Source organism: Teleopsis dalmanni, chromosome 1 (genome assembly GCF_002237135.1).
Source record: "Teleopsis dalmanni isolate 2A chromosome 1, ASM223713v2, whole genome shotgun sequence".
Classification (NCBI taxonomy): domain Eukaryota; kingdom Metazoa; phylum Arthropoda; class Insecta; order Diptera; family Diopsidae; genus Teleopsis; species Teleopsis dalmanni.
In genome coordinates this window covers 227,548,561-227,575,696 of record NC_051846.1, presented here as the reverse complement: position 1 = coordinate 227,575,696, position 27,136 = coordinate 227,548,561, and the positions used below count along the sequence as shown (strand labels likewise).

Here is a 27,136-nt window from a genome sequence, read left to right as displayed (position 1 = left end):
TGCATATTTATGCAGAAATCAGTCATTTTCTTCACATTTTTGACCAAAATAAGCCTATTATTAAGCATATTATTAAATTGAAATTTTTGCGAAATTAAGGTGTGTCTAAACATAGTCAAAATAAACATTATAATAGCCGTAATAATTAATAGCCGTAAAAATTAACATACACTCTGGTTGAAAGAAATTGGCAGCACTTTTAAAATATGTTGAATGCTTTTGTTTAACATATGTTTTTTGTTGTGTTGTAAACAATATGATTTGATATTAAATTTTAAAACATATTTTCAGTGAACATTCACAATAGACTGAATTTTGAGTTTGGCCGTATTAAGACTTTAGACTTCAATTTTTTTTGAGAGTAAAACCTAACTTTGCGGATTTTAAGAACATTGTTGTTATTTCACATGTTTTCTTTTTTAAGTTGCGAGTATTTTTTTGCTATTCTGAAAGAAAAAATTACGGCTAATATCACCGTTTCAATAGTGTTTAATAAGTAATGACTTGTCTTAATTTTCTTTCTGGCAATATTACAAGAAATTTCCCTGCATGAAACTTTTCTTTAGTACTATACATTATAAGTATGAAATTTTGACAGCAACTTGTTTACAGACCACCATTTTTAAATTATCAATTTGAATACAGTACGAAAAGCCAGGATTAAATATTAGGCACATTGGATTCTTATAAAATGTTTTGTTGATTTGTTTTTTGCTGTTGATATAATGTTTTGTGCATATGTATACAATACTATATTTGTTGAAATTAAATTATTCTTGCATTAACAGCACGAATTAAAAAAAACTTATTTGTGAAATACAGAAAGAGTGTACAACAACAAATAAGCGAGGTTGTGTACGGGAATTTATTTGATGGAATTGACTTAAGCGCACATTATGGAAAAAAGCGGGAATTCTGAGGAGGATTCCTTAGGTATTTTAAATATGGACAATATTAAAGGTATTAAATGTTTTTATGTTAATATATATATTATATTTAATATATTCATATTTGATTAAATATAGTCTTTGGCGATTTATCAGCAAATAACTCGTCTAGTAGACAATTAAGTGGAATTTTGTTGGTAAGTATTGTACTATATATATATCAAATTGATTAAGAAATAATTTGTATTATATTGAATAAATTTTATGTAAATAATTAATTGTTTCTTTGTTTTTAATATCCTATAGGAAGAACGCAAGAAAGCTTTACAATTGTTAGAAAAAAAAGGATGTGCCTCCAATAAAGAAAATGTTCCTAATATTAAATTAAACAATATTACTGTTAATGATATTTTAAAATCAAGCAGTGTTTATAATTCTACAAAGTCAAGTAAGAATAAAGAATAATAGTAATACGTTGTGTGTATATGTAAAATCTTAATTGATTATTTTTTTTTCTTTAATTAGACGAAACACGCATTAATGATAGTGCAGGTACTTTCAGCTTCTCAGATTTTGTTGGATGCGAAAGCACCAAAGAAGATAATCTACAAACTTCCACAAACACTTTAGCAGAAAAATTAAAGATATCTTTTGAACCAAATGAAATTACTGGTCGATCTACGCTTTGTAAACAAAGTAATGCAAGTCAAAATCCTTCACGTAGGGATTCTACTATGTCTACTAAAGATATCTTGAACTCATCAATAAGTATGAAACTTCGTAATCTATCTGAAAATCTAAAAATTGATAGTGTTTCAACTGATTGGAATAATTACTCACATGTCAGTTTGCCACGCACCGCAGATTTATCTAAATCAAGAGCAGCACATTCAGATTTTTCATTTAATGGAGGAGATGGCTTACCATTTTCAACCGATCAACAATTAAATTTTACCGGTTTATGTAATGAAGAGTTTAAGTCCTATAAGTCAATTGAAGATAAACTTTTAAGCGATGAAAAAGAATGGGCACAAGAATTTGCAGTTATGCCTGTTGCTGAAAAAAATAAAGATTTTTCTGCATTGAGTTTCAATACAAACAATGAGTGAGTTACTTTCATATAAAGTAAAGTAATATATATTGTATTATTTTTATAGATTGCATCATATATGTATATAAATTATGTATATAATATATATATAACAGATATTTTATGTATGCTGTATGTACCGTTTAATATATTGCATATGCATATGAATTGTGTATAAACAAAATTGTATGCATATCTTTATTAATAATAATATCTATGTTATTTGTATATATGTTATAGGTTTAATTCATAATATATATATATTTCTTCTATTGAGTTTTTTTTTAAATAATAATTTTTTTATAGTACAAAGAATGACTTTATGGCCGATTTTTCCGTTGGTACGTTTTTTAAAGGACGTTCAGAAGACATTCGTAACATTGTAAAAGCAATTAGTCCCGAAAAAAATCGATCTCCAATTGCACTTGTAGATGATGACAATATGGTACAATCTGCAACATCCTTTCAAGATGAAGAAACACCTAAAATAGATAACAAAACATATAGCAGAGCGAAATACGATAAAGAAAAACATGAGAGTAAGGATTCCGGCAATAGTTCCGATAATTCATTTTTTATGAGTATGTCAGCAATTGGTCGAGCATTATGTAAGTTAAAAGTCCATTTCTTATATATATAATTTGATAAATTACTGAAAACATGTATTTAATAGCTCAATTGAATATTAATAGCAATGATTCATATTCAGCCATAAAGAATCAAATGCTACAATATAAAACTAAAAAGAATAGTAATGGAGATAGTAAACAATCGCCTGAAATGGAAAAAAAATCGATGGAAAAAAAAGATATTTTAAATATGATAGAAGAGAATAAAGAAAATATGGATCCACAAGTATTGGAAAATGCACTCTCTGATACAATCAGTTTGAGAGAATCTTTTTTAAATTGCAGTGATGTCATGCCACAAAGGCGCAGTATTACCTCACCAAACCGCTCACCACTAAGTCCTATAGTAACTACACATGATAAAGGTAAATAAAGATGACAAATTGTTATGTGTAAATGTTAAAAAAATTTGTTATATATTTTAAGATAATGGAAATGATGCTGATGTAGATGAATGGGGCACTCCAATTTGTACAACTAATCGTAAGAAGCGACTAACAAAGTCACCAAATTTTAAGACAAAAGCTGCTGTTATTGAAAATCATAATACTGTTTCATCTTCTTCTGTATCTAAACAAAGCGAACGAAATAATGAAATTACTAATGCAGAAAAAAGTGTGACAAAAAATTCATTGAACTCCTTAGAAAACTTATTACTACATGTAGAAAATTTATCAGAGGAACAACGTTTCTTACTATCTTCTATACAGTCAAAAATTAATCATCAAGCACCTCTATTATCTCCATTGTCTTCACCACGTAGTAATTTATCATCACAAACTTGCTCACCAACCACCTCAGATGGTTATCGCTCACCAAATTTCAACAGCACAACAAATTCCGAACGTCGTTTTCTATCACTTGGCAACTTAGGAAAAGCAACATCACCTGTAACTAGTGAATCCAATGTTCATAAATATGTATATGGCGCTGTGCCTGTTCGGAGTGCTTCAACTATTTCCACGAAAAGTAATGCAAGTGGTGTTAGTAGAAGCATATCGCGTGCATCCAATTCAAGCGAGTTTAGCCATCGAGATGGTAAAATAATACCATTAAAAGTAAGTTAAGTACACGGTAGGTTGTCTATAAATATTATTTTCTTGATTTTTGAAAATATTTAAACTAATTCGCGACATTATTTATGTTGTGCAATAAATCTACTCACAAAATATTTTCTCACATGCCTTTCTTGCTATTAATCGTTGCTGACTATATAGTTTTTGATCAATTTCATCTATTTTGTAGTTTCCAGTCACATACAGTGTAGATGTGTGATTGTAATTAAAAGTTAGCATATTGGCGATCTATGGTATACATATCACAAAATTCTTTAGTGAATAGACATAATAAAGTTAGTTACACTTAAATAATAATAAAATACATCTTAGATTGTCCTATGGACTGAATGTGGGAGTACGATAAATTATTCGATAAAGGAGCATTTTTTGAAAAAAAAAATTGTGGTAGATTTAATATATCTCTCACAAAACTTACATTAATAATTGTTAAGTAGATAGTAAAGATAAATTGACAATAAGACAAAGAAAGGCTTTAACATTCTGGATTATTTAGGCAACGACCACGGTTCACTTGAGATGAGATTTGATTATATTGCTAACTGTGTATTATTATAGCAATTCATAAAATATTGCCAAAAGTTCCAAGTCCTACTTGTTTTCTCTATTTCATATATTCTATTGGCAATTTCATTTAAAATTTTTTAGTTGGAGATTTAATTCGCATTTGTTGTTTTGAGTGACATGACTGGATGGCAAGGTTCCGTATTCTGAATACGACCACTATTTAAGTCTCACCCGCATACGTTTCCAGCTACTATCTATTTGTACGCACGTAATTTTTTTAACATTTTCCCACACTCATATTTTTCCATATGATGTAGTGTTAATTGTATTAATTTTGGTTTTGTTACTGGTTACTCTCACCTTGCTTAAACTACAAGTCCACAAGCAAATAGAAAAGAACTTATATAATAATAGTATAAAAGTTGAAAGGAAAAGTGCCTGTAATTCAGGAGATCGTGTAATAGATTTTTTTTTCAAATAAATTTTTCTATATGCACTTTAAATTAGTTTTAAAAACCCTTTCTTATATAATGCTCTTTACACGCCCTTGCGAATCGACAAGATAATAAATAATAATAATGATCGAGATAATTAATTAGATAATTAAGGTAACCTAAAAACGTATACTATACTATGTTTAATAAAATACTTGTTAACAATATTGTCTAAAATAGTTTATTATATATATATATTATTATATATTAAATAATATTAATGCTGCTTCTTATAACAGGCTTCGTAATTTAATTGTATATCATCGTATTATATTTATATACTAGCTGACCCGGCGAAAGTTGTTTCCCCTTATAATTAATTTCCGTGCTCTGCTGAGTAATCATATTTGTTGCTATTTCCATATCTGTGCAGATAAAGAGATTGTCAGATGTATCCATGTAAGAAGTAATCCATGTTTAGAATTTAATCGCATAGTTCTAAGGATAAAGCCTAAACAATGTTAATAGCGTTTGTTTTATTTATATTAAAATTATAACTAATATCGAGTGTTTTAATAGCCTATGATACGCCTAAAAACTATATAAATATGATCTGAGAGTATCACGAAGATTAGTTAAAAGTCATTAAAAAGTTATTGAGTAACGAACAGCCAAACAAACGATTTTATATAAAAAGATATATATTTTTATATATTTTATTTTTACATATTTTATTTTTATATATTTTATTTTTATATATTTTATTTTTATATATTTTTTTCAGCTAACAAAATTGGAATTATCTTGGGGAAGTATAAAATTACGAAAAGAGGTACGTCAATCGGTGCAGATTAAAAATACATCAGAGAAACGTTTAGTGATCCGACACGAAATATTTGGACCTGGCTATCAATTAATTAATACAAGTAGTAATATATTAACCTTACAAGCTCAAGAATGTCATTCCATTATAATAAGTTTCTGCCCAACGATAACTGGGGTAGCCATTGGAGGATTAAATTTTTATCCGCCACACCGTAATGCCAATAATACTCAACCATTTCTTGTGTTACCTCTCTTTGGTTATGGTGGTCACAGTAGTATTTCTATAGATGGCATTCTCATAGGACCAGTTGGTTCGCCGTTTTTACCATTGGGCGATGCTTATGATTTAAAGCCAAACAGCGCAATCATACGCACTTTTAATATAATCAACAAGGGACCTCTACCAAGTTTCCACGCAGTTTCAGTTAACTTGATAGGTTTATCACGACTAAGCATCAATCTCGAAATACAACCAAGCAAACTATTATTAGATGTGGGCCAGGAAGCAACAATCCGTATTATATTCCATCCAAAACGTGAAGATATTAAAAAAATTATAAATAACAACTCAAATGTTTACACCTTAGCAGATATGCATATAATAAGCGGTGATCAAGCTAATAAACAACGCATAAAACGTTTGCTTAAACGTATGCCAAAAGAAGATCGTGAGAAGGTCAACTCGCTTGTTGTTGAAAAGATATCATCAACATTTCCGAATGAAGTTATGTTTCCGGACTTGGATGTCTTTAAAGAAAGTGTTGAAGTTGATAATATAGCATATTTGCTGTCGTTTTTACGCATTGATGAAATTGCACTCACCCTAAATCACAGTAATTCCCTAAATGAAACTAGTGATATGCCAACACTCTTCTTTTCTGAAGCAGATGAAACCATACTTTTTCGCACTGTATGCATACCCTCGCCAACATCCCAAAAATCTTTAGAACCAGTTGATGAATTACTCGAAAAAACAATGGGTGTTTCTGAAAGCAATTTACCTATTGAAAGCACAACTAATAAAGAAACATGGTCTGTTAGTCCTACATCGATCATTTACAATTTGAATAACAAACGACGTGATAAACGTCTTTCTTCGCTTCTTATTAAAAATTTTTTTAAATCTCGGCAATATTTCGATGTAACTTGCAGTCAGAAAAACTTATTTACTTTTACACCCAATCAAGGTTTTATTGAACCTGAAGGCGGACAGATCGAAGTAGATGTACATGCCATAGGAAAACCCACTGATGATCTGCTGAAAGCCAGAGTTTTTATTTTAGTAAGTTTCAATGGGATGGATCATTGTAATTTTAAAAGATTTAAAATTTTTTTTTTTTAATTTTAGGTTTACTTGGATAACTATCGAATCACAGTGCCAGTTACGTTCCAACTAAATAAGTGAACAAACAAATCCTCAAGCATTAAGTTATTAGCTTTAGTTATTAAACTTTTATTAAAAATTTACACGATTGTATTTTGCTGCATTTAATTTTTATTTTATATTTGCATAATTTGTGCCTCAACTATTTTTTCAACTTTTATTTCTCATCATTTTTATGCATTCATTATTTTGAAACAACATTGTTTTAAAATTATTATATAAATAAAATTTTAATAAAATCAATTTTGTTATTATTAGATATATGTATACTATAAATATAAATAAGCGTAAAAGAAAGCCTTGTAATAACGTTATGGCTTTAAGAATATAATAAGTTCAACTTCTTATCTTAAGATAAGCACACTCTTGTTTAAAATGAGGGATATGAACCCGATTTATAGTGTGATTGAATTGAATCTTTATGGGTCTGAATCAGATAACTGTAAAGGATCGTAATTTGAACACTAAAATAAACTTACTCATACTTTCCAAACATGTTATTATAATTGATTGCGTTAATAAGGGACGGGTGCCGGTAAATCGAAAACAAAAGACTGCGAACAATTTCTTCTTATGAATACTCATAAACACTCACTATTTACTATTCTTATCCTTTATATGCAAAACCATTATTGGGCGTCTGTGATTGTGTTCTCGGCTTAAACTTCTTACAATGTTACGCAGACAGTCATCGTCACGTCACGTTGTTTTCTCAATGTAAATAAAAATTTGAGAATGAAAGCAAGAAAAAAATTTTGATTTAACTGTGGTCATACAGTTTCTAAGCGTTAGCCAAAACGCCATAACTCACTTTTAGAAGTATTTTAGCAGCAAATATATGTATTTTTTAGTGGATATGTGAGGGCATAAAGTCAGATTAAATATGTATAAGCAAAATGCATTCAATACTTAATTATGACGTGTGTTGCTTAACCATTGTAGTTCTCAGCTTGCAAATAGTTCCGACTTGGACAACACTGAACTGTACCATTTCCGGATTTAATGCAGTTCACAGTCGATGTTCCCCCAAATTTTTTTGTTGACTTCGCAACATAAAACTATAGAAAAGCAAAAATGTATGTTTATAAATATTCTCCGTGTGTGGTTTTGAAGTTATATATATATATCCATATGCCATTTAGTAATCATCTCACATGTGCCTTATTGAAGGTCACCATAATTATATTTTCCAATGAAACGACTAACTACTTGAGCGTTATATTTGATAAAACATTCATTTGGAATACTCATCTTGTAAACGCTTCCACAAAAGCAACAAAGATATTCTTTATCTATACAAGTTTTTTTTTGGTGAGCCATATGGTTTACATCCCAAAATGATCTATTAGACATTCAATTCTATAGTAAGATCGTTAAATGACAATATATATTCCAAAAATCAATTTCACAAGGCAATAATTTTTGAATCAGAAACAACTACTATTGAAAAATGTGCGAGTGAAAGTATTAGTAGGAAGATGAAAGGGATCTATATTTACAAACCATTAGATAGTCAAGCTGAATTAAAAACCATATATAATAACAATAACATAATAATAAAAATAATATAATCTACAAATCAAAAACCCTTCAGGCTGTAACGAATCATTAATCATACTGTAGTATTATAATGGATCCTAGACGATAAAAAAAAGGAAACGCTGATTTGTTGGTCAAAACAATGTCAAATATGCCATTAATGGCTCTCAGCCTCTCTATCGACTCACAAAAAGCCAATTGAACGAGATCATCAGTAAATGGGAGTAAAAGAAATTCGCAGACCATTCGCTTAATAATGTAGGACAATATTTAACAAAATGATATTACCAGCGAAAGGAATATAACGTAAGTAGTTGTCGCTAAGCACGGCTGATTAAGGACTTTGTCTGGTTACTTCACAGCTCACTGCAATCTGTGGTACCACTTAAATAAATTGAGGTCTCCGACACTGATGTCTGTCGGTTTTGTAAATTATACATCGAAAGTTCAGAGCACACTGTTTGTGAATGTTTAACTCTTAGTAGTTGAAGATTTTACCAATTAGGTGATATGAAAAAAGAAAACCCAAACTGTTTTAATTTTATAAAAAGCTTATAATTTTCAGAGTCAAGTATTCTGGCTATTCAGAAAAGATCTATTTAAGCCGCAGTGCCTTTCGGCTTCTATTAACAATAATAATAATATGCTGTGCAGATATTTTGAGTATTGTATAACTTCGTTATATAAAAGAAACCCCAGAAAAAATATAACCCCAGGAATTAAGGGTTCTGGCAATGCAGAAAAGATCTACTTAAGCCGCAGTGCCTTTCGGCTTCTATTAACAATAATAATAATATGCCGTCCAGTTATTTTGAGTATTGTATAACTTCGTTTATAAGTATACTTTGTGTTATATCTGTATAATTTAGATATTTATTTATTCAAAAAAACTCCAAGTTATTATTATTTCACAAGTTCAAAATAAAACTGACAGAATTAAAATGTTAATTATTCTTTATCTGTCAACTGTCATCTTGGCAGAGTTGCCAACACCTCCCCTTTTGAGATTAAATCTCCAATGCGGTGATTCTAGGGTCTATAACGGTCAACAGGATGTCTAGTACGCCTTGGTCGGGTATACGGAACAACTGCCTCATTGTGCTTCTCAGTTTGAGGGATTGCAATCTCGGTTACTTCGTTGAAAGATTGATCTGGAGTCGAAACCATGTTGTTGTTAGTTATTTCGACCACATCTTTAGGTGTTGTTTCGTAGAGGCCAAATGCATCAACTAAACACTTTTCGTTGGCGATATCTTCGGAAGTACATATTTCTAAAGATAACTCATTTTCTTGATCTTTACGGTCACGAATTTGATTGGCATGTGCACGAATAAGTTTGCCATTTTGTAAGCGAACATTATAAATGACGTTACCTATGCGTTCGATTATTTTACCTTTTGTCCATTCAAAGTGTTTGTTTTTGAATATATTGACATAAACGAGCTCTTGTTTTTCGTAAAACTTTGGCTTTGCACCGTGCCTTTTGTCAAATTGCGCTTTCATTTTGAGTTGTGTATCGCACTTGTTTTTAAACTTGGCATTTGGGTCTGACACCAGCGTTGGTTTAATCAAATCAAGTTTAATACGGATATTTCTTTTTAGTAAAACTTCAGCTGGCGATTTACTGTCCTCATTTTGCTTATTCGGAGTAGATCGGTAAACTTGTAGAAATGTTTGAAGATTTTCAGCAGTTACCCCCTTCCCATTTAACTTTTTGAGTGCTCGCTTTAAAGTATCCACAAACCTTTCGGCTTGTCCATTTGACATGGGATAGTACGGACTGCTTCGTATATGACTAATACCGTTTTCCGCTAAAAACTGTTGAAATTGGTGACTCACAAATTGAGTACCATTGTCTGAAACTATTGTCTTCGGTAACCCAAATCTAGCGAAAATTTCTTTCAAGCTGGAAATTGTTTGAGTTGCTGTTATAGATTTTGTTTGTATAATTTCTGGCCATTTTGAGAACGCATCGATTACGACCAAATAGTAGTATGAATCTATTGGTCCTGCATAATCAATATGCAGCCGTTCCCAAGAATCAGAAGGTTTTGGCCAAGGATGTAAAGTTGTTTTTGTGGGCATTTTAGCTGCTGCGGCACAATTTGAACAACTTTTCACCATTGCTTCAATATCGTGATCGATATTTGACCAATAAACGTAGTTCCGCGCGATGGCTTTAGTACGACCTATGCCTTGATGACCTCGGTGAATTTCTTTAAGAATGCGCTTTCGGAAAATTTGAGGTATAATAATGCGTTGTCCGAACATTAAACATCCGTCAACTATACATATGTCGTTTTTTCGGTTAAAGTAAGCTTTTAACTCACTGTTGTTGCAGTTTGATGGCCATCCTTCAGTAACATATTCGAGAATTTTAGCTAAAACCTTGTCCTTAGCTGTTTCGTAAGTAATCATTTTGCTGGTAAGCGGCAGCTTATCAAGTGAGTTATGTAAAATTTGTTTACTTTCAATTTCAAACTCTACTGCAGCGATGACATAGTCTTCTGAAGGATTGATTGTGTTATGTATGAGTCGTGATAAAACGTCTGCATACCCAAAACTGTTAGTTGAAATAAACTTTAATTCGAAGTCATATGCAATCAGTTTAATTGCCCAACGTTGAAGTCTATTTGCTTGATGCACCTTAATTCCCGTTTTATCACCAAATATAGCTAGAAGAGGCTTATGATCTGTTTGAAGTTTGAATCTTCTCCCAAAAACCATTCTGTGAAATTTCGTAACCGCGAAAATAAGCGCAAGAGCTTCTTTTTCTATTTGGCTATATTGCTTTTCTGTGGGCGTTAGTGATCTGGACGCATGACATATTACTTTCATTGAACCGTCGTCAGCTTCATGAAAAATGCAAGCTCCGAGCCCATAGTTAGATGCATCTGCAGCGACTACTATGTTTTTTAGTGGATCGTAATGCGCTAATAATAACTCTGATGACAAAATTTGCTTGAAACCATCCAAACAGCGTTGATGAAGTTCCGTCCATAATAATAACTTGGAGTTTTTTTTCCGTACGTGCTACGATGACTAGTGATTTAAACTTGTATTAATTTGAAATTGTATATTAACCGTTTGCCCTTAGCGGGATTTGAACTTGAACCTCAGTAGTCTAGTGGTTAGCAATTCTAACCACTGCCACTGAGGCCCAAGTTCAAATCCCGCTAAGGGCAAACGGTTAATATACAATTGCCAACACTTTGTTAGTTGCTTATGCATAATAGTAGTACCGTAATGATTATTATAAGCTATAGTTTCAATATCGGTAAATAAATGCATTTTTAAAACTACAGTAATCCCCATTATAACGCGGTACCCTTATAACGTGTTTTCATATTACTCGATTTCAATGCCCCGTATAAGACGGGCATTCCCTCATATAACGCGGAGATTTGTACAGTACATAATTAACTTCGCGTACCTTTGCACATGTGTATACGGGGTATACGGAAATACCACTATAACGCGGAACCAACCTACCGCGTTATAGGGGGTATTAGAGGATTATTGTAATTAAGAATCTAGGATTTTTCTTTTAATGTCTTTGCAGAAGATTTTTGAAGACTAAAGTGATCATACAAATAATTGATCAATTATTCAGTAAACAAAACATATATATTAATATTTGGTTACCAGTGAAGGCTCTTTTACGTGGACGCCGACAAAACCAACAATTCTTTCCACTTAAGATGACAGAAATTTTTTTATATAAAAAACAAACATTTTGAAATAGAAAAATTACATGATTAAAAGAGATATCTATAAAAGCATCCGTCTAATAGAACTTTACCACTCCATAAATATATTTCATATTTATTTTACAAAAAATAAAAAACATCATTTTAATCTTCATATATTTATTCTTCTTAAACTATAGTAACATATTGAGAATCAAATACATTTTTAGTATATGAAAAATACTTTCAATTCGTTTGCTTTGCAATTTAAAATTAGGTTTATGACAATTATAGAAATGTTTCTTATGTGATTGAAAATTATTTGTGATAAATCACAAAATGTGAAATGTAATTTAATCTAATTTTTATTTGTAATGTAAAGATGTTTATACAAAAAAATGTGATTTCAATGGGATATGAAGTAACGCAGCATCGTTTGTTTATTTACTCTCCGTGTATTTACAACATTCACATGTTATTACATTAATTGGTGTTGTTTTTGAGTGAATTATATTTAATTTATAATATTTTGTCCATTATTATATACGTTCTGCGACATCTTCATATATATATATATTGTTACAATGAGGAATAGTAGTTATTTTAAGATTATATTTTAAAATTATTTTAAATTTGTTTGTAATAAAACATATCACTTTCAGTGTTGTTAAAGCTATAAGGTGTTGTTATTTTAGTTTATATTATATGAATTAAGAGTTATTGTTAGTGATATTATCATCCTGTTTTTCTGAAACAACTGAAATATCTTTAATAGTAGATTTATCAGTTTTAACACGATCATCAGAATGAGTCTTATCAACATATGTCAAAGATTTGTTATTTATATCCTTTCCTCTTTCTTTATTTAATGGATTATTTTTAACCAATTTGTTATCATTTCTAAAAGGGTTAATATGAGGATTAATTTGATTAACCTTATTTGCATTTATTATATCTTCTTGATGCAATTCGTTACTAACATTTGCAGCTTTATTGGCATTATTATTAGCATGTCCATGAATATCTATATCATTTGTGTGAATATTTTGAAATTTTTCCTGGTTTGCTATGGTTTCCTTATATTTGCCTCCATATATTTCTATACCGTTTTCATTAACAGCAACATTAATTTCACCTTCATTTAAATTTTGCTTTTCACTCTGAAGGCTACCATCATCTTGAATATAAGTATCATTATGAAACAGGTGTTCTGGTAAATCACACCCATCGTAAGCGTCATTATCCAGGCAATAGGAAATATATGAACGCCATGAACGATCATACATTAGCAAATGAGGATTTCCAAATACAATAAGCAAGTAACGTGCACGAGATATAGCTACATTCATACGTTTTGAGCATCTAACAAATCCTAAGGAATGTCGAATATCGCCAGCGACCATTCGTGAACTTGAACGAACAGTTGATATTAAAATGATATCTCTTTCCTGTAAATAAAAGATATATATTGTATTATATATTGTTTTTAGATTAGTTTGTTAGTAATTACCTGTCCTTGAAACTCTTCAACTGAACCAATTTTAGGCATGGATATCTCTGCGCTAAGAAAGATATTTCTTAAATGCTTGACTTGCTTTGCATATGGTGTTATGATGCCAATTCGGTCTGGTTGTATATTCATACGATATAAACGTAAACAACGAAAGAATATCTGAAAAGAAATGATAAATCAAATCGATGAAAAAATATTTTAATAATATTAATTATTATAATAAATAAAAATTTAAATATATGTTATTATTTAGGTCAGTACAGATATTTAATTTTACATGAATCTATGACCGTTAGTGATTGGTTATATATATCTTTGTGGGATTTAATTTTCGTTTTGTTGTCAATATATAATAATAACCATAAAAAATTTAAGGACCAGTTTTACAATGCAGACTTATGTTAAGTAACTCTTAAATTTTGTAAGTGAGAAGTGTCTTAAGTAACTCTCAAGATGTTTGACAATAAATTTTTACATGAAATTCAAATAAATATCATTTAATGTCAAATCGACACTTAAATTTACATACCATAATAAACACTCAAGTGATATTTTTTTATGAATTACCTGTTTTGCTTCCAATGGATTAAACCAAGATGGTGAGTCAGTTTCTTGTTTATTTTCGCTTCGTAAACCAAAGAAAAACGCGCCGTGCGACGGGTGAAACTTAGCATTAGCTGGTAGTGAACTTCTGGCAAGCTTAAGTAGCTTTGCTTCTCTTGATTCTACTTCATGCACCATAGGTATAAGTTCCGAATTATAAAACAATTCGTTGTATACATTAAGTATAGATGGCAATGCACGATAACTGTATAGTAGCTTTGTTACTAAACGTGGATCAAAGCCCGAAGTAGATGGAAATCGCGCTATATCACGCACATATGGCGTGTGTGCTAATATACGTATCAGAAATGATCGCGCTAAACCAGAAACATTTGATAAACGATTTATAACAATTGGTTGAAGTTGATTTGGATCACCAGCAAGTATAACCTGTCCTTTACCCTTGGAAATCTGGGCAATCGGAATCATAACTTCAGGCTCAGTACACTGGCCTGCTTCATCAATAATCACATGTGTGAAATGATCATTGCCAAAATCCATTTGCATGAAATTACCGAGTGTTGTACATGTGCTAACGGTAATCTTATGGCGTCCAAGAAATTTTTGCTGACATCTCAACTTTAATCCACTTTCTGTAGTAACCATCTAAAACAAAAAACCATAAATATTAAAAAACCTTAAATAAAATGCAATTCTTCTATTTATATATACCGCACTCTCGCATGTGCCATCTATGCCAATATCTGCGGTGGCACAATAACGCAGCAGTTCATCAGGTATAAGTTCCTTTTCAATTATGTTCTGTGACACCAATCGAACAAAATCGCCAGGTTCCAACGCATTACTTTCAACTAAGCGCGTTGCTATAATATCAGCTGAACTGTTAGATGGAGTGCCTACTAATATGCGTGCATGTGGTATCAGCTTAATAATTTGTATGATTGTTTCAATGAGTGTTACAGTTTTGCCTGTACCAGGAGGTCCAAAGATTATGTATGGCATGTTATAGGCCTCCCCACGTAAAATATTGTAAACCGCACGTTTCTGTATGCTATTTAATTTGCTGTTGACCCAGTCGTGTTTTTTACCTTCCAAAATTAAATCATCATCTGCATTTAAGTTAATTGCTAATTGTGCATTTGGACGTGTCTTAATACGAGTTGGAAATAGAAAGTCTTCTCCCAAGTGGGTAACTGCTTTAACGATACTATGATGTTGCTTACGAAAGCCATATCGAGAAAAAAAGAATTCTAGCCGGTAATCTTCACCGTTATAGTTGTTTTGAAAGGAAGCATTAAATTTTAAGTATATACGATCGAAGAGGACTTTATGAATGCTTCCTTCATACGTACGCGCTGTTGGTTCACCTAGCTCCCAAGGATTTGAAGCATGTACCGTGTCTCCAAGTACAAGTGATGGACGACGTTCAGCTAAATTTTCTATAACTAACGATAGATATTCTCCAACACGAGTGAAATGTGCACGCTCCATATCATAATTGCGGAATGTAACAAAATATTCAATTTCTTCCAAATGCAATAGCACTTGGAATTTAGTTACATAATTTCGTGCTGTCAGTTCTTCTTTAACACTCGGAAAATACGTTTCAACACCATCGGTCATATCGTTTTTTGACCTTGATGTAAGATATGCCTCTTTCAATCGTTTAGGTACGTCATATGGCGGAATACGATGCTTTATAAACCGTCTTTTGGGACCTATACCGACACCCGAAACAAGTTCACATTTTCGTCCCCAAACCGAATGAGCATAAAATCGTGAGCGATGTGATGATGAGCGTCCATTTGCCATTGGTACAGGTAATTCAAGAACACGTTGTCGATATTCCGCTGCCTCTTCCTCACTTCCACATACGGTAAGATTAATGGAACGTTTAATACGAAATCCATGAAACTGAATTAAAAAGAATTCGTGTGAATTACCAAAAACCAAAGATTCACATTCGAATCGCAATGGTACACTACTACGCGATTTTATGTCGAATCCTTTACACAAGTCTTTATCAATAAGTTTTATTTGGATTTGTCTTTTACCAAAGAATTCTATAGCCAACACTTTTAGTACTTCATCTGTGTTGTTTTCAATTGTAAATTCTACAGTCACTTTTTGGTGTAAACCTGAGAATACATGACGCACATCACTTGATACTTTTACAACTTGTGATTCCATTGACTTTTCAAAGGCTTTCGTATCGCTGTAAGCCATATCTTCAGTTTCAAATTTAATACACCGCCACACGAAATTGCCCTAAAAAAGAAAAACAATATTTCAATAACAATTTTAAAGAGTAGGATTAAAAGAAATAGCGAGAGGGAAATAAGTAAAGAGATGTAGAGAGACAGAAAAGAAATAGTGAAAGGATATATGAAGAGAGAGCGAGAGAGTGAAGGGATAAAGGAAGAAAGAGAAAGCAAAAAGGATAGCGGGAGAGAGAAAAACAGAGAGGGGGAGAAAAAAGAGGGAGGGGCAGAAAAAAAGAGAGGGAATGATAAAAATTAGAGAAAGAGAGGGAGAAAAAATAGAGAGAGAGAGAGAGGGAGAAAAAATAGAGAGAGAGAGAGAGGGAGAAAAAATAGAGAGAGAGAGAGAGAGAGGGAGAGAAAATAGAGAGAGGGAGAAAGAAAAAATAGAGAGGGAGAAAGAAAAAATAGAGAGGGAAAGAGAAAAAATAGAGAAGAGAGAGAAAAAGAGATAAAGGAAAAGAGAGAGGGAGAGAAAAAGGAGGTAAAAATAAGGAAAGAATTACAAAGGGAGAGAGTTAGAAAGAGAGAGGGAGTGAGAAAATAAAGAAAGTTGAAGTGTAAAAAAGAGTAAGAATGATAATGAAAGAAAGGAACGAATTACAAATGGAGAGAGTAATATAAAGAGAGGGAGTGAGAATAAGAAAGGGAGTATGAGAAAAAAAAAGTTTAAAAAAAGAGCGTGAGAAAGAGAGAAATGTTTTTAAATTTAATATATAGTATGAATAAAATGAGTGCTTAGAAAACAGTGCTCTAAAATTAAATTTTAATAAAAATAAAACATATAATGGTTGAACATGAATTATTAATATGATTTAATTATTGCTTACCCTTTCACATTCTACCATATCTGCTATAATAGAATCGCCGATACGCAGTTTAGAGGCTTCAGGAGATACATCAAAGATTAAATAACAATCTCTATTTAAGACAGCCCAACCTTCCTTTATTTTGGTTACAGTACAGCGTTGTTTTTTTAATAAACGTGCTGGATGAACAGCGATTTCTTCCAATATTTCCCCTTGTTTGTCCAAAAATTTATCGTCGTTTTGAACGTTACAATGAACAAGAACACGATCACCTTCCTGTGGCACAAAACTAATTTCAACTGATTCCAAAGTTATAGTCATAACTTTATAGTCAGTATCAACAACGATAGAATCTGGTGCACGTTCCACTATCAAACCCAAAATATTGCGTTGATGTACTGCGAAATAATCTGGTTTCTCTAATTTAAGTTGATCAACCTGCTTCCTGAGCTGCAATATTTAAGCTTGTTTAAATATAAAATTAAAAACAATACTTTTTAATACTACTTACAGTTTCTTCATCTATATTTCCAGACTCATCCCAGCAATTTTCCAAAACTTCTGTTATTTTAAAAACTTTAACCGGCCCTTCCTCATCTTTGTACGCCATATAACGCACACGGGATCCAACTCGAAGTTCACAACCCAAACCACCTCCAACGGATGTATCAAAAATAATATTATTATCTAGGATCCCATGATCATCTTTCAACAAAGTGATAATACCTATAAGAGAAATATTTATAATCAACAATTAGAAAAAATGTGTATATAACCAATGAATATATATTTTATTGAAATAAATTTATTTCAATATTCAATTTTTCAAATACAAACGAAACCATTTTTTTGTTTATATGAAAAATATTTTAAATTGCTGCGCTACTATAGCCAGCGACTCTATATTGCGAGGGAATCAATAATTGGATCTAGCAACTTCTAGCGCGAGTCGGCCAACCACTGTAGGCAGCAACTTTACATTGCGCTGGGTCAACTAGTATAGACAGCAACTTGTATTAAGAGTATGCAAATACTAGGTCTGTTCCACGACCTACTCATAGTAACTTTGAGTAACACTGTCTATACACAAGTGCGTTCCACCAGCAAATTTTCGAGTGTTTTCGTGTAAATTTTACTTTTGTTTTACTATGACTAGCTTGTAGAACACACCTACTATATCTACCGAATGTTACTTAATATTGCGTTGAACATAACATTGTTTTTCTAAATAAAATTAGTTCTTTCACAGAAATATAAATACACTAAAAAAATTCATTTAAAATAATTATGAGTTACAAAATTATTATTGTTATTAATTAGCAAATAAAATGATATAAACGTTTTGAGTTTAAATTTACGTTCTAGAAGTATTCGAGCAACATGGCTGTCAGTTTATTTTTTACTTGTCAGCACTTTTTTTTAAATCACAAAAAAATTTTAAAACTTTTATCATAGTAATAAAATACTTACCGGTACCATTGTAATAATCACTCTTTTCGATTTTTTTTTCATCTTGGGCTTCATATAATGGCTTGACAATATTTTGACACTCTTGTTTGTAAATTATAGTTTCAAGCTGTTCAGTTTGCCTATTAAAATTGTCCCGTGCATTATCTGCGGGTTCGAAAGAATCCCAAATTTTCTTGAGTATTGTAAACATTTTGTTTTAGTTGTTGAATTTGAATTTGTTTATAAAAAGCAATTTATTTTTATTGAGACGGTTTTTTGTCCAAAGGCTCAAACATCCAATCTGTCTCGTTAATGTAAGTCAATTCTTTGCGTAAATTTTGAAGACGCTTCAAATAACTTTCCGTCGTGGTTATTTTAAAACCACACTCGGATATTATAAGTGAACGATATTTAGCAAATGTGCGATCTGATGTAGTATCAATAATTTTTCCCTGTATTTATTATACAAAATGAATATTATCAAATTTAATAAAAATTTAAAAATCTTACTTCAGTATTAGCAGACGAAGTTGGTAATTCTTCGTTTTGCTCATTCGACATTATTTATAACCACTACACTTCACAAAAAGTGAACTGCATAAAATCCGAATAGCGTTAATTGCAAAAATTTGTTGAGCGCGTAACTTTTTTTAATATTTGCGTATCACTTATTACAGCTTCACACAACACCTTCCGTTAAAAAAACGCAACCACCGGCTAACAATGCCGAATAACAAATGAAGACTTCAACCGAATGCTTGACTCTTATGAAAAGTTAAAAATTCCAGTGTTGTAAATGATTTAAAATAAGTTAAAGAAGATATACACATCATTAGGAACATTAATTCTTGGTGCGACGATACTTGCTGTCACACAGTATTGCCTATTATTACTCCTATTTATCAATTGCCAAAACGTGGCAAATTAGTTGTATTATAGATATATTTTATAACAATTTTTAAAATATAACGATATTAATTTTTTAATGTTAATTTTTTTGCCAAAAGCGACGCGTTTTTATTTTTATTGGAACCCTTCTAAGTTTTAAATAAATTTCCATGTGTAATTTTTCATATTTCCATTCTGTTTGTATTGAAAAATTTCACTCAACAATCAAGAAATTAATATATAAACGATATATTAAATAATTTATATATATATATTACATATTTGTTACACTACATATTCATTTAATAAAAACAAAGATTTTATTAAAAACTTGTTTTCTCAGTACGTTTGTTTACAGCTCAGCTGTTGTTTATTTACATTTTACATGTAACACATATAACAAATATTTTAAATTTTGGTAATTTCTCTGTTGGGAAATTTATTTTAAGGGTTACTTTCGACATGTTTCGCCTTAAATGAGCTGATTTATTGATAATGAGTTAATTTTTATGAAATATTTTTGTATGGTAAATCATCCTAATTAATGGTTGTAATGAGCAAAAACATCTAAATAAGACAGTGTAAATGTGGTATAAGGTTATACACATTTTGTTTTTTGTTTTTGTCATTAAAATATTAATATTTGTTGACATCGAATTTGTAAAATATTGAATAATGCCGCATTCACAAAATTTCTTTATTTACAAATTAAAATTATTTTATGAATTAATATTTAGGGGTATGCAGAATGTCTGTGCATCGTTACATGTGCAAAATTATTTGATTTTACAAAAACAATTCCCTTTCTTATGATTTTCACTTGATTTGTAAGACAATATTCAAGACCATATTTTCAATACTAATTAGCTCTTGCATATGTGGTTTTCAAGACTCTATTGTGAATGATACTACTTTTTTTACTTTTTTTTACTTTAGCGAAAATATCAAGTTTTGTTGAAAATTGTTTGATTTTGTATTTTTTTATGTCCAATAAATTGCTACATTATACATATGAATGCATGAATCTAAATTATCCATTCATTCTGCAACAGCAAAATCCATCTGAGTTATATTTTACACGTAAATATATACAAAAACAAAAATCAACTGTTCTAAATATTTGTAAAACATATATGCACAAAATGCGTATTTGTTTTGCAATTATTTGAGTTTGCAATGATGCTCATTTAACGATGCACAGACATTCTGAATACCTTTTATATTTTTTTAATATTTTTGCATATATATATTGGTTATTCGAGTTTTTGTATATTTATCAACTTTATCAGGTTTTTTTATTTATTTATTATAATTTTATATATATATATTATATATTAATATTTTACAATAATTTGTTACATACATTTTATACATTTTTTAAAAAATAATAAAATTAGAATACAATACAAACTGATTGAAGTTGTGAACTATATATGATAAGGGAGATTTACTCAAATCCCTTTTCAGCATTTTACAACACTATAGTTGGGACTACATGTACCGATATGTTACTGCTTTCCTGCAAAATTAACAAATTTTATATATTTTACATGTCAATCCATTTATGAATAGATTTTTTTACATTTTTAATAGATATAGTAGTGTTTTTTTTTTTTTGCTAAATACATATACATGCTTAGGGACATGTTATGCAGAGTGTCTAGGGCACGGCAAAAGTCGTTCTTTCGGGCTATGCCGAAAATGCATGTCATGTAGTGTCACATTAGTATTGTCAATTTTTTATTGTTTAAATTTAAAAGGAAATTTAGATATGCTCACTTTCAATTTACTACCAAAAATAACTAGCAAGAAAAAACTCATAGAGGCTGTAATAATGTTAATTTATTATTACATTATCTTACAATAATTGTTAACAGTACTTAACAGTATTTGCGCCTTCTTTTAAAACTGGAAAGTGTAATAATTATATTATTAGCGATTTATAAAAAAAGGCTGTCTTGCTTACTGTCATTTTTTCTCCAAAATGTATTAGATTTGTAGTAAAAGGCGCAAATTTTGAAATTTGTTATAAAAAACACTATTTTGCCTTAGTGCCGGGGCACAAATACGCCGGCTCTCATGCCGGAGTTTGAACGGCCATATTTTTTTTTCTCATTCTCAAATTTAAAATTTGCATTGAAAACAACAACAATTGTACTTATGCCGTGCCCGAGACACTCTGCATAACATGGCCATAAGATATTCAAATATAAATATACATATATAAATAATATGAAATTAAATTTTTTTATTATTAGTATAACGTCACACATTTTCATAGTCCTGTTATTTCTACTCCCTATTCAGAAGACATATATGTATATGTTTTCATAAAAATGCTTTTCTCATTGTATTATTTCTAACATTTGTTAATATAATATAAATGTATAGGTTTTTATTGAAATACTTTTCTTATAAATTTTATTTTGCATTGAACTACAAATATTATGTTAACATTTTGATATGCTATATAAAAATTAGTACATGATTATAATATGGCAGCTACAGTTTTCATCATAAATTAAGGAAATATTTTTATATGAAAAAGCATCTCTGTTTTCCATGATTTTACCGATTGTTCGCACAGAAACAACAACAAATAAACATATGACGTTTGTCATAACCTCAACAATACAAAAAAATTGCATACGAATGTGGCAAAAGCACAGACGGAAAACAGAGAGCTGTCTGGTGTGCGACCAAAAATTGTTGTTGTGATACCAATTGCATATACTTCACAGGAAAATTGTGTACATTTATTATTGGAAATTATTAAAATCGCATATACAAGTTTTAAGTACAAAATATAAACGAACAATTGTGAATTTGTTGCAAGTTTTCGTTAAGTGCCAAACAAACGTGTTGAAATTAGGCGAAAGAAAATGGTTAAAACTAAAAAGGGCAAGAAAGAGATAGTAACCAATGTGGCAGGAGCAGCCTCATCTGGTGATGAAAAGTTAGTAATATGTTTTACACTTGCTACATCACAGCTGTGATTTGGGTGCATTTCTACATTTGGAAACTGCTGAGTTGTCAGTTGGCAAACTTTCACTTGACTGTAGCAAAATAATTTTTTGTTGTATAAAATTTACATTATATATATATATTCATATGATAATATATTTTTTCATATATGCAGTGAAACGGAAGCACAAACGATTTTGGAGTCTGACACTGACCAGGATAATGTGAGCAGCAAAAATAAGAAGAACCAACAGAAGCAGTCGAAAAAGAGTAAAAAAAATAGAAAAGACTCAATTGATGATGCAGAAGGTGAAGTGGGAAGTATAACGTCAGCAGTAAAAAATATGGATTTAAAAACTAAAACTAAAGGAAAGCAAGCTCAAAAGAATAAAGAGGAGCTTTCTGAAAAGTCGGAAGATGATAATGGCGATGAAGATTTAACAACTAAGGGAAAAAATAAGAAAGGTAAAAAAAAAGCCGCTCCGCAGAAATCTGCATTTGAGCTTTTAATGGACGACGACGATGACGATGATAATGATTTGGAACCTCAAGTGCAAGAAAGCGATCATGATGATACTGAAGAAGAAACTAAAACGAATGATAAGAAAAATAAAAATACAAATAAAAAAGGAAAAAAAGCTAAACGAAAAGGTAAAGACGATGATGATGAAGATTTAGATAAAGTATTAGCTGAACTACAAGCGGAATATGCTGACGAAAAGCCGGAATCAACTCCAGCAGCGGTTGTATCTCCCGATGATTGGGCTGATGAGGAATTTAATAAAAAGAAGAATAAAAAAGCACAAAAAGTAAAGCAGCAAACTACAGAGGATTTAGCAGCTGATGAATTAAATGATGAGGATGCTGGTGAAAATGAAGGTGGCACTGTAAAAACAGCTGCACAAAAGAAAAAGGAGAAAAAGGAACGACAAAAACGTGAAGCTGCTTTGGCGAAACAACGTGCCGCCCAGGAGCCAAAACAACACCAACCACCTGCTGTGGCGGAAGATAAAATTGTAGAGGAGCAAATTGAAGATGTGCCAGTAATGTCAGTCAGTAATGAAAACGATACCGAAGCTCAAAAAGCTGATGAAACTGAAACGCCAATCACTCAAGATGAGGACGGTAGTAAGGCTGCAGCCAAAAATAAAAAAAAGTCCAAAAAAGATAAGAAGGCTGAGGAAGAGGAGAGCAAAAAGGATAGTAAGAAGAAAGGTGTATCAGCGGCAATGGTGGCTGCTATGCAGGAACGCTTAAAAAAAATTAAAGAGGAAGAAGAACGTCAAAGGCAATTAGAAGAAGAGCGCATAAGACAAGAAGACGAGCGTGAACGTTTGCGGTTGGAAGCGATACGTTTAGAAGCGGAGAGAAAAGAGAAAAAAAAGCAAAAAGAAGCTGAGCGTAAAGCACGTCTGAAAGCTGAAGGTAAACTTCTTACCAAAAAACAAAAAGAGGAACGCGCGCGTGCGCAGGCTATGTTGGACGCACTCAAAGCACAAGGGCTCGAAATACCAGATCCCGCAGAGAAAAGACCTGCTAGACCTGGTAAGTTAATAATTAATAAAAAAATAAACGCTTATATTAGTTCTTTTAAATATATAGGTACACGTATACGTCCAAAAAAGAAGGGACCAGGTAATAAAGAAGAGCAAACTGATACGACAGCAAAAACGGAAGAAGATATAAATACTGCTACCGAATCGCAAAAGGAAGAAGAAAAAGTAGAGATTGTTAAAGAATCATGGGATGTAAGTGATAGCGAGGGTGATGTTAATGGCGATGAAGAACAATCTCAAGCTACTAGTAATAATGAGGAAAAATCAAATGAAGACGCGCAAGAAGGTGCAGATGAAGAAGAAGCTGATTCTGAAGATGAAGACTCAGAGAGTGAATCTGACGATGAAAGTGAATCTGAAAAGGAAGAAGAAGACGCATTTAATCCCAATGATCCAGAAGCCAGACGTTTACGTGCTGAAGCACGTATCATTAAACGACAAGAAGATGCTGAAAAGCAACGAACAACAGACGATCTAAGAGCCGCCGTTGTTTGTGTGTTAGGACATGTCGATACTGGTAAAACAAAAATTTTGGATAAACTGCGACGCACACATGTACAAGATTCAGAAGCCGGTGGTATAACACAACAAATAGGCGCTACGAATGTACCTATTGATGCAATAAAAGAACAGTCAAAAATTGTACGTAATGGAGCTGAATTTGAGCACAAATTGCCTGGTCTATTAATTATTGACACACCTGGGCATGAATCTTTTAGTAATTTGCGTAATCGCGGCTCGTCTCTATGTGACATTGCAATTCTAGTAGTTGATATAATGCATGGTCTAGAACCACAAACTATTGAATCAATCAATTTGCTCAAAAAGAAAAAATGTCCATTCATAGTTGCACTTAATAAAATTGATCGTTTATATGATTGGAAAGTGATGGCACGACGTGATATACGTGATGTATTAAAGGAACAGCAACCCAATACAATGCTTGAATTCGAGCAACGTGCCAAGGAAGTAATATTGCAATTTGCCGAACAGGTGCGTTTATATTTGCATAAAAATAAATATATGTGGATATAATTGTTTATTAATTACCCATTTTTTTATAGGGCTTAAATGCAGCGCTCTTCTATGAAAATCCAGATCCCAAGACTTATGTGTCATTGGTGCCCACAAGTGCTATAACGGGTGAAGGTATGGGTAATTTACTATTTTTAATAGTTGAATTTTGTCAAAAGATGTTGGCTAAACGTTTGATGTACTCTGAGGAACTGCAAGCAATCGTGCTTGAAGTGAAGGCCATACCTGGTCTTGGTACAACTATTGATGCAATACTTATCAATGGTAAACTACGTGAGGGACAAACTATGATTTTAGCTGGTACGGATGGTCCCATAGTTACTCAAATACGATCATTGCTAATGCCACAGCCAATGAAAGAATTGCGTGTGAAGAATGCTTATGTCGAGCATAAAGAAGTAAAGGCTGCTCAAGGTGTTAAAATTGCTGCTAAAGAATTAGAAAAAGCTATTGCTGGCATAAATCTTTTAATAGCACACAAACCTGATGAAGTAGAAATATGCAGGTAAGTTATTTGTTTTTAATATTTTTTAATTTATTTCTTCAAAATTGTATTTATTTATATTTTTAGGGAAGAAGTTGCTAAAGAACTTAAGAGTGCACTTAGTCATATAAAACTAGCTCAAACTGGAGTTTACGTACAAGCATCTACATTGGGTTCTTTGGAAGCACTTTTGGAATTTCTACGTACTTCTAAAATTCCGGTAAGTGTTTTTAATTTTTGTTATATATGTTAGTTTATTCATATATATATTAAGATAGAATATTTTGAAATAGAATATTCAATACAAATTATTATTGTATGTTGTTCTTAAATGTGTTTTCGAGTGTTGTTACTTATACACAATTAATACAATGTACGAATTTAAATGCGCATTCTTTGATATTATTTAGTCCTAAAAAATGCAAATTGGAATGGAATTCGTTTCGCATTTGAATTTAAATGCATATTTTTTCATAGGATTTAGTCTCAAAAATGAAGAATAGAGTGGATTTTGTTCTCCATGTAGAATGTAACGTCTCTATTTTATTCATATTGGTTTATGATGTTAATGTTAATTTTTTTTAGCTTATGAATAGTATAAGACTTCAATTTTTAAGACCTAATAACTTATGTATTTTTTTTGTGGCCTGCAGGGTACTGTAAATTAGATGACGAATACAAGGGTTAGAATTTGGATTATTGATGGTTGTTATTACTTATTGAGTGCTTTAATTACGAATTTAAGATTCAAAGAGTTAAATAAGAAAAAATACAATAATCTCATTGAGATGCGACATGAAGATATTAATCTTATAGTGACATTGACATGTCACTGCCACTAATGAGTCGCTGCTAGAAGATTCAATCATTCTTTCAATGAGTTTTGTTGCAGATGCGAGGAAGATACAGATAGTACTTCACTTCTGCTTTATTACTGATCAGCACAATATCGACTTTATCGAATATCGATTAATATGTTAGAGACTAAGTTGCTATAGGATCATAGTCAGCTACAGAAAATGTTTATGTGAGATCATCTCAGGTTTAATTATAAGCTATGGATAGTTTAAAAACGCTTTGAGTTTACTATTAATGTTATAATCAAACATAATCTAATTTTTTATTGCAAACTCTATACCTTTTTTTTATCACTTGAGAGGTATTTTCAGTGTTGACTTCTCAATATTTTGAGAACTCAATATAATTCAATATTTTGAATAGTTACCAATTATAAATCCTTAACTCTTTTCCTAAATAAAACATCTAGTTTTTATATAGTCAAATATAGAGATATCTGAATGTGCTATAGCTGACAGTAATATGTAATATATTTTCAGTCTCCTATCTTAGACTGGGTTATATCTTTTTACTATTATTTTGTGGTCTTTTTGTCTGTGTAGTGCATTTTGGTACTGCTGAATGGTACTTAGTCTTAGACCTTGACGAATAGCTTCTCGACGAAGACCTGACCATTCTCGGAACCCTTGGTTCCTCATCGAGGTACGATGGGTATCGTGCTTAAATTATAATGAATAAATTAGTTACATCAGATC

General features: G+C 31.3%; 5 protein-coding genes across 5 annotated transcripts; 2 read left to right on the top strand and 3 right to left on the bottom strand.

The window, feature by feature from the left end:
* Nucleotides 1-626: 626 nt before the first annotated feature.
* Nucleotides 627-6,963, top strand: LOC119672513. The gene is made up of 9 exons (XM_038083572.1): nucleotides 627-960; nucleotides 1,026-1,084; nucleotides 1,194-1,335; nucleotides 1,413-1,992; nucleotides 2,284-2,585; nucleotides 2,651-2,971; nucleotides 3,033-3,664; nucleotides 5,408-6,730; nucleotides 6,797-6,963. The coding sequence occupies exons 1-9, from the start codon at nucleotides 897-899 to the stop codon at nucleotides 6,851-6,853; spliced, it is 3,480 nt and encodes a 1,159-aa protein (XP_037939500.1). The 5' UTR covers nucleotides 627-896; the 3' UTR covers nucleotides 6,854-6,963.
* A 2,437-nt stretch (nucleotides 6,964-9,400) lies between these two features.
* On the bottom strand, nucleotides 9,401-11,098 carry LOC119667592 (uncharacterized protein K02A2.6-like). Its single transcript, XM_038076896.1, has one exon. It carries the CDS (start codon nucleotides 11,096-11,098, stop codon nucleotides 9,401-9,403), a length of 1,698 nt encoding a protein of 565 aa, XP_037932824.1.
* A 1,207-nt stretch (nucleotides 11,099-12,305) lies between these two features.
* On the bottom strand, nucleotides 12,306-18,889 carry LOC119672511 (probable RNA helicase armi). The gene is made up of 7 exons (XM_038083570.1): nucleotides 18,678-18,889; nucleotides 17,719-17,933; nucleotides 17,229-17,657; nucleotides 14,849-16,405; nucleotides 14,141-14,782; nucleotides 13,571-13,732; nucleotides 12,306-13,508 (listed from the first exon to the last, which is right to left on the bottom strand). The coding sequence occupies exons 1-7, from the start codon at nucleotides 18,865-18,867 to the stop codon at nucleotides 12,771-12,773; spliced, it is 3,933 nt and encodes a 1,310-aa protein (XP_037939498.1). The 5' UTR covers nucleotides 18,868-18,889; the 3' UTR covers nucleotides 12,306-12,770.
* Nucleotides 18,890-18,891: 2 nt separating this feature from the next.
* Nucleotides 18,892-19,376, bottom strand: LOC119672512. Its single transcript, XM_038083571.1, has 2 exons — nucleotides 19,167-19,376; nucleotides 18,892-19,108 (listed from the first exon to the last, which is right to left on the bottom strand). Exons 1-2 carry the CDS (start codon nucleotides 19,215-19,217, stop codon nucleotides 18,917-18,919), a joined length of 243 nt encoding a protein of 80 aa, XP_037939499.1. The 5' UTR covers nucleotides 19,218-19,376; the 3' UTR covers nucleotides 18,892-18,916.
* A 2,738-nt stretch (nucleotides 19,377-22,114) lies between these two features.
* Nucleotides 22,115-26,825, top strand: LOC119667591 (eukaryotic translation initiation factor 5B). The gene is made up of 6 exons (XM_038076895.1): nucleotides 22,115-22,500; nucleotides 22,684-24,053; nucleotides 24,111-25,057; nucleotides 25,129-25,604; nucleotides 25,671-25,803; nucleotides 26,805-26,825. The coding sequence occupies exons 1-6, from the start codon at nucleotides 22,427-22,429 to the stop codon at nucleotides 26,823-26,825; spliced, it is 3,021 nt and encodes a 1,006-aa protein (XP_037932823.1). The 5' UTR covers nucleotides 22,115-22,426.
* Nucleotides 26,826-27,136: the final 311 nt, after the last annotated feature.

Coding starts and splice junctions, on each gene's coding strand:
- LOC119672513 (XM_038083572.1), top strand. CDS start 897: ATGGAAAAAAGCGGGAATTCTGAGGAGGATTCCTTAGGTATTTTAAAT. Junction 2,586..2,650: donor AGCAATTGGTCGAGCATTAT/GTAAGTTAAAAG, acceptor TGTATTTAATAG/CTCAATTGAATATTAATAGC. Junction 3,665..5,407: donor GTAAAATAATACCATTAAAA/GTAAGTTAAGTA, acceptor TATTTTTTTCAG/CTAACAAAATTGGAATTATC.
- LOC119667592 (XM_038076896.1), bottom strand. CDS start 11,098: ATGGTTTTTGGGAGAAGATTCAAACTTCAAACAGATCATAAGCCTCTT.
- LOC119672511 (XM_038083570.1), bottom strand. CDS start 18,867: ATGTTTACAATACTCAAGAAAATTTGGGATTCTTTCGAACCCGCAGAT. Junction 14,783..14,848: donor ATGGCACATGCGAGAGTGCG/GTATATATAAAT, acceptor TTTTTGTTTTAG/ATGGTTACTACAGAAAGTGG. Junction 13,509..13,570: donor TTGAAGAGTTTCAAGGACAG/GTAATTACTAAC, acceptor TTTTATTTACAG/GAAAGAGATATCATTTTAAT.
- LOC119672512 (XM_038083571.1), bottom strand. CDS start 19,217: ATGTCGAATGAGCAAAACGAAGAATTACCAACTTCGTCTGCTAATACT. Junction 19,109..19,166: donor CTTCGTCTGCTAATACTGAA/GTAAGATTTTTA, acceptor TAATAAATACAG/GGAAAAATTATTGATACTAC.
- LOC119667591 (XM_038076895.1), top strand. CDS start 22,427: ATGGTTAAAACTAAAAAGGGCAAGAAAGAGATAGTAACCAATGTGGCA. Junction 22,501..22,683: donor GCCTCATCTGGTGATGAAAA/GTTAGTAATATG, acceptor TCATATATGCAG/TGAAACGGAAGCACAAACGA. Junction 25,058..25,128: donor TATTGCAATTTGCCGAACAG/GTGCGTTTATAT, acceptor ATTTTTTTATAG/GGCTTAAATGCAGCGCTCTT.